At 37.9% G+C, this 11,269-nt stretch overlaps 2 protein-coding genes across 8 annotated transcripts in view; both read right to left on the bottom strand.

The window, feature by feature from the left end:
- Positions 1–183: 183 nt before the first annotated feature.
- On the bottom strand, positions 184–7,163 carry LOC127435111 (SIN3-HDAC complex-associated factor-like). Its single transcript, XM_051688318.1, has 6 exons — positions 7,004–7,163; positions 4,026–4,153; positions 2,606–2,705; positions 2,288–2,411; positions 2,028–2,178; positions 184–1,929 (listed from the first exon to the last, which is right to left on the bottom strand). Exons 2-6 carry the CDS (start codon positions 4,151–4,153, stop codon positions 1,677–1,679), a joined length of 756 nt encoding a protein of 251 aa, XP_051544278.1. The 5' UTR covers positions 7,004–7,163; the 3' UTR covers positions 184–1,676.
- Positions 7,164–9,079: 1,916 nt separating this feature from the next.
- Positions 9,080–11,269, bottom strand: part of LOC127435093 (DENN domain-containing protein 5B-like) — a 70,259-nt gene continuing 68,069 nt past the window's right edge. For all 7 annotated transcript variants that reach the window (XM_051688271.1, XM_051688272.1, XM_051688274.1 and 4 more), the window contains one exon: positions 9,080–11,189. In XM_051688271.1, coding sequence (XP_051544231.1) covers positions 11,006–11,189 — 184 coding nt within the window. In that variant the 3' untranslated portion in view covers positions 9,080–11,005. The remainder of the gene's footprint in view (positions 11,190–11,269) is intronic.

Here is an 11,269-nt window from a genome sequence, read left to right as displayed (position 1 = left end):
AGAAAAGGCCATCATAAAAAATAAAACAAATAAATCATTAGGACAGATGTACTAGACCATAGGGAAAACCCTGGATATATAGTATGAATACTCCTTGCGTGTATATTATATAACAGCTTATTACAGACAGGCAAATTATAATTAAAATGTACAAGCCTACATTGGTTGCATTGGTCACATTGGTTTAGCCTTTCAGTATTCCAATAAAAAAAAAAAAAAAAAACATAAAAATGTATATTATCATGTTTTCCCTGAAGAAAAAATGCAAACAAACAAACAAAAAAATTCACATCAAACCAAACCAAGAAAAGGAACAATGACTAAAACAATTAGACCATATGTTTAACCCTTTTATGACCTAAAAAAAATTGAAGTAGTATCTGTCAATGAGAGTACACTGTATTAAAGGCAGAGCGAGAGGAGGTATATGAACACATGTATACAAGTTGACAATAAATAGCAAAAACATTGGGCTTTTTGGCTTTGAATGAGACTATATTGAAACTATCCAATTCTTTAAAAATAATAATAAAATTAAAATAAAAAATGCAATCCCTGTAATATTTAAACACTGAAATCTTAAAAGGTCACATTGCAATTAAATTCTGATTTTATTTTTTGTTCTTTTATTTATCTACAAAAATAAATATTCAGACCATCTCAAAATTTGCCCAAATTATTAATGTTGCAAACATGGTTGCAAAACAAAAGGTTTTAAAAATGAAATAATCTTGAACTTCTTAGAAGGCCATGCAAAATTCATGCAGATTCCCATCAAGACAATAGTTTCCTTAGCGTTCATGCTTGACACTGATCTTGTCCAAAAAAAAATATTTACATTAGGACGTTGAATACAAGAGTGTTGATAGCCAGGCATCATTTTGTTTGGCCATGCCCAGTCCATCTCAACAACACAGAAATGCTGTCTTATCAGAGTTAAGCGTTTAGCTTAAGTCCAAACCCAGAGAAAAATGGAAGAGGGCAGGCCATAACAATACAGAGAAAGACTTGCACAAATTAAAAATAATTTATACATGTAGAAAAGGCAAAGCAAGGATCAAAGGCTTCCCTATAATAGTATGGCTCTATCCCAGCAAAATGGTAGAACATTGCCATCTTAATTTTGCTAGAATACTGTAGACTAACTAACTGCACAGACAGCCACCCCAGAGGAAGGGCACAATGGTGATAGAGCGCCTTGGGTACAATAGTTACAGCATATGGGTTGTGGTCACTATCCAAGTCTGTTCACTACATTTCTCTGTATGATGTATGTAGATCCAGCATTTTGTGTTTGAGCTGGATGAAGGAAAAAAAGGAAACTCGTTTTACTGGTCTAAAAAAAAAAAAAAAAAAAAAAAAGAAAAAAGAAAGGAGTAGACAAAATCCTCACTGAAATAGCATGGCACCAGGCTCTGGAACACATGGACACCAGTTAAGTTTGATAAATAAAACAACAGCAAACTGATTCGACAGCAAAGGAACTGAAAAAAAGAGACAAATTCTAAACAAAAAAGAAAGAAAGGAAGATGAAAAGACAAACAAGGATCCAGCTGCTCTTGAATTGAAGGCAATCCGAAGGAATGTCTTTAAGAGCGCCTGAGGTCATAATTAAGCCTCCTACTCTCGAAGGCTTCCTAAGAATGCCAGGTCAGTACTCTGGGAATGTGACATCATCACCACTCCTCATCCACTTCTTGCTCCATTTTGATTTGGGGAGAAGTGAAAGGTGACTGCGGTTGAATGGAAGAAATCATTTCTTTACTGCTCTGCACCTCCTCCTTCTCAAGGTCGCCCTCGTCCTCTTCCTCATCCTCTTCCTCCTGCTCTTGCTCCTGTTTTTTCTGACAGCAGGGCTTGTAAAGATGAGGGTCAATCAGCACCTCCCCAAAGCGACCTTTATAGATGATGCCACAGCATACCCGCTGCCTATAGAGATTGGGTTTGACAGAATGAACTCCTCTTTCATTTCAAACAATTTATTGAGATGAACAAAAAAGGTCATACTCATAAATCAGTTTAAATACCTTTTCCAGTATGTCAGGTCCAAGAAGGAAAAGACTGGTGAGCGGGCAGAGCCAGAAGCCAACTCAGAGTCAGAGCCTTCATCTGATTGGTTACTGTAGCTGGGTGACTGGGCGGGGCTGGCACTGGAGGTGGTGCTGTGAGCATCAGAATCTGTTGACGAAAAGATGATTTAATCAGGAACAAGTAAAGAACCCTTACATGTTGTTTTCAATTGAAATATGTTATTTTGTCTGTTGAATTAATATGATTCGTTACTTACTGTGTCTTTTTAGTTCTTTCTGAAGCCGGCTGATCTGGTTCGGTCTTATCCGTCTGGACAGGGATTTGATTTTCTTTGATTTTACTGTAGTTTTCAGACTGGGCCCCCCTCGTGCATCAACCACCTGTTTGTGATAACAACCTTCAGACTCTACTGGGAACTACAAGTAGTATATTTCTATACACGGTCAGTTAAATCAATTGCCAGAAAATGTGACTATATGTAACTTTATACATATATATGCGAGTATATGTGTGTATACTGTATGTGCACAGCCTAATTGGGACCATAGAACGTGGGACATCTAATGGAGCTTACATGATTCCAGTTCTTCTTGGAACCGACAGGAAGCTTCTTCCAGCGTTTTACCAGCAGGACGCAAGCATTACAGATTTCACCTGAGCGAGTCTCACCTAAACTGTAAAAGCATACCATATCACGTTATATTTATTACACTTGCAGCATGCATGGAAATGACTACAGTTCTCTCATGGAATGGGCAAACACCAATATTATTATATCCCTTCAAAAAATAAATTGTCTTTCAAAAGACTAAAATGTTCTACTACAGATATACACTTCCTGTAACCACAGTAATTAAACCAGACAGATGTTATTACTATGTTATTAGGAATGAACCACACACACATTTTACATTTACATTTAGTCATTTAGCAGATGCTTTAATCCAAAGCGACTAACAAATAAAGAACATAAGGAATTTGTCATTCAAAAGTCTAGTGGTTGAAACCGATATGTAGAGATCATGATGGCCTATGGCCGATATAAATGCAGATAAACATAATACAATTTAAAGGAATATTCCGGGTTCAATAAAAGCTAAGCTCAATTGATAACATTTGTGGCATAATTTTAAATACCACAAAAATCAATTTGCTTAAAAAAAAAAATAATAATAATAAAAAAAATTTTTAAAAAAAGGGTTAAAGTAAAGAACTTACAATGGAAGTGAATGGGGCCAATTTTTGGAGGGTTTGAAGGCAGAAATGTGAAGCTTATAATTTCATAAAAGCACTTACATTAATTCTTCTGTTAAAACTTGTGTATTATTTGAGCTGTAAAACATTGTTTTTACAGCCATTTCAGGGTTTACAATGTTACGTCGCCATGGCAACGAAGTTGTAAAATTGGCTATAACTTCACACAGAAAAGGTTAGGAAGCGATTTTATCACACTAAAATCATGTTAACACACATTGTATGCGTCTTGTGGCTATACTTTTGAAACTATGAGTATTTTAGTATTTACAGATTGGCCCCATTCACTTCCATTGTAAGTGCCTCACTGGAACCCAGATTTTTGCTTTTTTTTTTTTTAAGAAAAAGAGGGACGAGTCAAAATAAATTTTTGTGCTAATCAACATTATTCCACAAATTTTGCACACTTATTTAAGCAATATTTACTCACATTTGAAAAAAAAAAAAACCTTGAAAATAGGAACTGTTAACAATCCATTGACAAATCAACTGACAGATTTACTGACACAAGGAAAAATTAACCCTTCTGTTAATCGGCCAAGCGAACACGGTTATAGGCTGATGCAGATAATCACAAAATGGCCAAATATCGGCCAATTAAATGGCCTCACTGATCACTACAAATATAAAAAATATCTGCAGTATTGCACTACCAAGTTCCAATGGTAGCTAGAGTAGTATAGAAGCGAGAGCAGGAGACAGACAAAATTTAAGAAACCAATAATTAATACTCAACTCACCCAAAACAGCTTTGGAAGTCTCTCTCATATCGTTTGCTGTCAGTGAACCGAGAGCTGGAGGATTTTGCCCTGCAGATGCAACATCCATCGAGGCTGCGGTACATCTTCGGCTTATGAAAGCCAAACATCTGCAAATACATGAACAGTGATAGAAATAACAGAAGTAAAACAACTCTTCTGTTTGTACTTTTGTTGCTCCACACTGATTTTTAATTTTTCTATACTTTTGTAAACAGATAACATACCACAATTACATATAACCAGGGCTGTATAGGCATTCTGGGCCCCCTGACTGTATAGGCCTAAGTCTCTAGGCCCCTAACAGCAACACTACTGGAAACAGTTTGAAGGGATAGTTTACCAAAAAATGAAAATTCTCTTATCATTCACTTACCCTCATGCCATCCCAGATGTGTATGCCTTTCTTTCTTCTGCAGAACCCAGATAAAGGTTTTTAGAAGAATATTTCTGCTCTGCTGTTCCTCACAATGCAATAAAGGACATAAAGACAGCATAAAAGTAATCTATAAGACTCCTGTGGCTTAATCAATGTCTTCTGAAGCTATATGATATTAAGTCCTTTTCTGCTGTAAATATCCACTTTCACATTCACATTCAGCCACTACTGGTTGTTGCTGGTCAAAAGTGGAGATATAAAGTAAAAAAGGAAAGTGATCTGTTTCTCACCCACACCTATCATATCACTTCTGAAGACATAGATTTAACCACTTGAGTCTTATGGATTAATTTTAAGCTGCCTTTGTGCTTTTTGGACCTTCTGAGTTCTGGTCACCATTCACTTGCATTGTATGGACTTACAGAGCTGAGATATTCTTCTAAAAATCTTCATTTGTGTTCTGCAGAAGAAAGAAAGTCATACACATCTGGGATGGCATGAGGTAAATGAGAGAAATTTTATTTTAAGGTGAACTATCCCTTTAAGAGGCATTCAAAATCTTTGTCATGCTATTTAATTTCTATTTCTAATGACAGTGGTGCCTAATTCCAAGTTTTATAGAAGTAACAATGGCTGTAGAAACTATGTTGCCTGTATTTCGGCTGAAACTATGGTTAATATAGTACATCTTTGTGACAAAATTGGCCGAGTACTTGGAAGGCACAAAAATACACGCGTGAATTTGTACGCAGGTTATCTATCATGTCTTATTGTGTCTCTTACTTTTAGAATTCATAACTCCTGTACATACGTCAGAGAGAGACAGAGAGAGAGAGAGAGAGAGAGAGAGAGAGAGAGAGAGAGAGATATTAAATGTAGGTTATCATTCATCACGTCAGGTCAGTGGGATAAGAGCTAAATGGACTGAGTGTTCTGTCTTATATAAGCTCGGTGCTGATGGAGCCGGATGCGGGACACTAGTGGCCTCCGCAGCGATAGAGATCGGTGACAGATGCAAGGCATCAAATTCATACGTTATAAGTGGTCATTACATAGGATGCTTCTAACCATGACTTTCTGAAACCTTTGGAAATTCATTTTCACACTAATATATATATATATATATATAAATATAAATATTTATATATAAAATTAAATATCCGTGTCATATTTTTGCTAAAAGAACAGTAGACGCTACTTTATGCAAAATGTATGATGCATACAGATTTTTTTCGCAGCGCGAGAGCTGAACTGGCGCTTTTATAATTCTGCCTCTGACGCAATTCAAACATGGCAACGCGTTTCAGCGGAGGGGAGGGGCGGAAAATGGGGGCAAGTAATGCGATGCCATAGCGAAAACCTAGACCGAAAAGTGCCAATAACACGTCTTAATGTCTCCATTAAAGTTATCTCGGTAAAATCAAAAGGACATTATTGATGTTTAAATGTGCGGCCGTTCACACACTGCATTGAAATGGTGCTCGCGCCTCTCCGTATTCACCGCCCACCAGCTCGCGCGGAAGCATGGCACGCCATACGGCGTCTTTAAACAGACACATTCAGCATGTTTCCCCCGCAGTTTGACGCAAACTATTGTTGTTCTCCGAGAACAATACATTCGTGTGCTTTCTCTGATACAAGTGACGCTCAGAGAGGAAATACGTTTAAATGTAGTCGAACCGCTCGACCGTTGCTCTTTGTTTTCCGCGCGACTCCGAGTCAGAGGCTTGTGCGACACCATGCTTTGCGCTCGAGACTGTAAACACATGCAGTCCATGCAACAACTTTGTTTAAAAGCTTTGAACGCAACAATACACACATGTTTGGCCGTTTTTTCTTGACGGGACACTTTGAAAGAGTCCATCAGAATATTAAAATCAAATATCGATTTTATTCGCTCTACGTCAGTGACACCGCATTTAAACAGTAGCACGACAGTAACGGGGCGCTTTAATCGTTGTAGCAATGTTCATCTCCGTGCGCCAATTACTTGAGGTAGTGAATCAGAAGTTTAGAAGCGTTGTTGACGAGCTTGTTAAATGTGGGTTTGTTTTGAAACACACACCCACCAACAGAGGAGCGCGAGACCACACGCAGTCAGATGGAGAGTTGGGCATCGCAAGTTAATAAAAAAGGAGTACAAACGGCAGAACTTGCTTTGAATTAATGTGCTAGTCATGCATACTTATTTATAATATTTGTTCTGCATCACAGTTTATATACCTAGTTTTGAGCCAATCTGTGTATCATTGTATTATAAATGCCGAAGGTTGTCTGTTCCTGTACAAACACTCATATGTAACGCATACAGAGAAGTACCAACACCTATTAGATATCATCAGCAAAAGATGTGAGCGCCCTAATATGTGAACTTGTCGCGCGCTTTCACACTGCAGCGAAATTTGTAACAATTTCAGCAATGCTCTTTTTACGGTGCCCTTGTGATTAATATGCGACAGCTTTCACCGGGGCATCGCACTGTCACATAACTTCTTAAGGAGGCCTCTCGAAAAGCGAATATGACATATTTTGCAGCCGTAGGAAACAGTTAAGTTACTTTTAAGAAAAGATTTTGTCTTACCTTTACATGCGGCAGTTATAGTCAAATCACACAGCGAAATCCAACAGTCACGAGCGTTACAAATGTTACTCATTTAACAATGCGCCACTACCAGGGACGCCTCACTTTCTGGGTATAGTAAAATACTTACGCATGCGCCGACGTCCAGCCACCATTTTCTGAATTTCTTCAATCAAACTCATTTGCATACGCGGCTGACGTTCGACTGCGTCTGCATTCTGTTGCCCATATATGGAAGAGAAAATTACGCGGGAAACGTGGGTGGGTCCGGTTGCTAGGGCAGCAGTCATTTCAAATCCTTGCACTGCTACCCCCCAGTGGGCGGAGTTACGAGCTACTACCACAACAAGAGGTGGGCAGATGTCGTAGCGAAAAGCCCATTCCTCTTGGTCAGTGTCCGTCAGCCATGAGCACAAGTCGACAGCTTCGTCTACGATATTTCACCATGAAAATAGTTCCAGATAGTTGTTTTCCGGACTCTTTAAATATATGTTGAAGGAGCTGTAACTGTCTGGCTTGGAGACTCCGACCGATATGAGGTCATAACAATAAAAATTCTCTGTTTTTTGGGATTTATGGTTTCTCATTAAAGGGATAGTTCACCCAAAATGAAAATCCTCTTCTCATTCACTCACCCTCATGCTAGCCCAGATGTGTATGACTTTCTTCTGCTGAACACAAATAAAGATTTTTAGAAGACTATCACAGCGCTGTAGGTCCATACAGTGCAAGTGAATGGTGACCAAACATTTTAAGCTCCAAAAAGCACATAAAGGCAGCATGGAAGTAATCTATAAGACTCCAGTAGTTAAATCCATGTCTTCTGAAGCGATACAATCTTTTTGGGTGAGAACAGACCCAAATGTAACTCCTTTTTCACTATAAATCTTGACATCAGCAGTCTCCTTGGGGTTCATGATTTCAAACTTGATTACACTTACTAGCATCATCTAGCACTCTACACATGTGTCAAGCACTAGGAAATGTAATCGAGCTTGAAATCTTGATCGTGCCTAGAGACTTCAATGGCAAGATGTACAGCGAAAAAGGAGCTACATTTTGGCCCATTCTCACCCAAAGTCAATTGGATCGCTTCAGAAGACATTTTTTAAAATTGTGCATCCTCGTTTCCTTTCCTTGCTTCCTAGCTCCACCCTCTTAGGAAATGATCCAAGGAAAGGAAAAAAGGACGGAGGAATCAAAGCAAGATGGATTCTCACGCGGATTGCTCACTCACACGTCATTTCAGAGCACGTTTTTGTGCAGTTGCAGTACCTCGGCACGCTTGCCATTATGTCATTGAAACTTTATTCGATAATATCTTCATAATAAATCCAAATAATTCAAGATGCACTGTTGCAGTTTGTCAATTATGGTTTATTTAAACTGGAAAGGTGATACATGAATTAAAACTATTGTGTCAGATGTGAAGGCAGAGGAGAATTAATACATGCACCAGGATGCTCCTGCGTTTCCTCACCCAAGCGTCCTCGGGGAAGCTTCCTCGATCCTCGCAGTGTATTTAGAGAATTGATACGTCCTTCATCTTGGCAGACTATGATTGGTTTCCGGGTCACGGACTGAAGGACGGAAGAGTGAGGAAATGAGAATCACCCATGGATTAAACCACTAGAGTCATATGGATTACTTTTATGCTGCCTTTATGTGCTTTTTAGAGCTTCAAAGTTTTGTTCACTATTCACTTGCATTATATGGATCTACATATCTGAGATATTCTTCTAAAAATCTTAGTTTTTGTCCTGCAAAACTAAGTCATACACATCTGGAATGGCATGAGGACGAGTAAATGAGAGAATTTTTATTTTTGGGTGAATTATCCCTTTAAGTTAAACCATCTATCATAATGTATATTCTTCCATTACTCAAAATCAGCATTACGTCCATCCTAAACTAGCATGACATTGATGTAGCCATTTGGATCATATTTTAAAAACAACACTAAAAGCAATTGATCAGAAAGCATCCAACTTTACCTGTATTCACCTTAATGTAAGAAAGTGTCTTGTCTGCACAAACAACTGCTCACAAAATGACAAAGGATTCTGAGGGAACAAGTATGGACATACTGAGCAATTTTAATGAGTTGCTTTACAAATATAAACAACAAAACTGATGAATGCATACACTTATTATACACAGGGAGCTTTTCATAATATAACTGATGAAAGAGGAAAAATGCATTGTTTGCTCTCATACAGGAATAAAACAAATCAACCAGAATTGAATGAGTCCTGAATAGAACAGAAAGGAGCCCATGAGAGGAACCAATTCATTTACAGCGACAGTACTTCTCCAAGATCTAAAACATGTAGCATGCAACGGCAGCAAAAACAAAAGGGATAGTTCCCGTGGCTTCCTCATCTTTCCAGCGAGACGATTCTCTTTGATTTCAGAAAATTTGGGGACATAAAACTTTTTTGTTTGATGGATATCCCATATCGAACCCATTTACTAAAATAAATGATACAGTGACACATTACTGCATAATTAACCCCAAGATTCAGTTATTAGTCCAAACATAAACCAGTGTCATGAAAGTAGTCCTTATAAAAAAAGAAATAAAATACACAGGTTGAATACGTGCTATATCACTGATAAACAACTAGATAAAATACTGAGTCATGTTAAAAAGCTAAACTTAATATTATGCAACAATGAAAAAAAAAAAAAAAAAAGTGATTCTCAGACAACCTGTAACAACTGTCTTCATCTGTAAATCCTACTTAATTTCTCTCAGCATAGTTTTAGGGTTTAAAACAGAGGCATAAAAGAACATAAACAGGGTTAAGGACAATACTTGTAAGAGATGTGCAAGTCTGCAGTAATTACACATGGATTTACAATGTAATATGCTGGATTTCAAAGACCTTCAATTAGTATTAAATAGTAGGGTTTACAATTTTTTATTTATTTAAAGCACCCCACAGATAACTGCTCATTAATATTTAAGTGAGAAAGGCAATTTACTCTATTTCAAACTTTTGTAACTGTACATGTGACGGCACACACTGGTTCTTAAAGTGGTGTGTTATTGCTTTTACGTTGATTTTCTGTGTTTCTCTAAATAAAAAGTACACAAAAGTATCTATGAATGAAACTTAATACTCATTGGCAAAATAAACATATATTCCCAAAGTGTTAATCTGATAAACCACATGCGCACGCACACACACACTTTCAGACATCAACGCATCTTGTAACACTTACAGTACTGTAATTCACATCTTGATGAATGTCCATTTTCTCTTAAATTTCATTCAACAGACTTTGCTTTACCATTTATAAAGAATGTTTCAAATTGACAACCAGGTTTGGACTATCCATTGTTTTGTTGAAAGAATATTCCTTAGATATTGACTGAAAATCAAAGCATGGATGGCATTAGTTTAAACATAAAGACATCAAATTTACAGATAAACTCAAATACTTTCAAATATAGTTGCCTGTTGAACCTCTAATAAAACCATTATTGAATGTTTAGGACATATATAATCTGTCAGTACTAAGGCTCCTCAGTGGTTAAACCATTTCACAAATGCTTGTTATCTTAAGTAACATTGTCAAAAACATGCTTCCTACAGTGCTTTCCAAAGATGGCACATAATATGAAGCATACCCGCTAGAGAATACAACTACATTTTCACACGCGCTCACAGACAAATGTGTGCAGAAATGACCACAGATTTGAAACCCAAATTCACAGGTAAAGTTTAGGAAAGTTTTCTCAAATATGCCGCTAACACTGCTTTCAGTTCAAAAGAACTCAAAATACTGCTACAAAACACCTTTCTGAAGTTCCGAGTCTCATTTCTTTGGGGATGCAGGTGGCAGTCATATGGAGAAGTATCTAGTCATGCCCAGTCAGCGAATGCACAAGGCGGAGTCATATTTAGAGCCGTTTTGGCCCTGAGGGTGGCAGAAGAGAGGGCCAGAGATGCTAGAACAGAGAGCGGAGTCTGACTTTGATCTCAGTATGAGAAGTTAAAGGTCAACGCCCTTCGTTAGGGAGGTCTCCAGCGTGATGGGGAAGTCATTGAGCGTTTGCAGGACGCCGACGAGAGAGCTGACTGTAAGGTTGTCTCGCAGCAATGCATTCTCCTCGTACATCCGTGTGATGACAGGGCATTCGGCCAGTGGAGGGAGCCACTGTGACAACAATCGGTCTCTGTGCAGTGTGGAATACACATGTAGACAATCTTAAGTATTATTGGCTCTGACTTTTAGATGCTTGAATTCAAACTTAAG

Source organism: Myxocyprinus asiaticus, chromosome 45 (genome assembly GCF_019703515.2).
Source record: "Myxocyprinus asiaticus isolate MX2 ecotype Aquarium Trade chromosome 45, UBuf_Myxa_2, whole genome shotgun sequence".
Lineage (NCBI taxonomy): Eukaryota > Metazoa > Chordata > Actinopteri > Cypriniformes > Catostomidae > Myxocyprinus > Myxocyprinus asiaticus.
The sequence above is the reverse complement of the archived record's forward strand: the minus strand, read 5'-3'. Positions and strand labels throughout refer to the sequence as shown.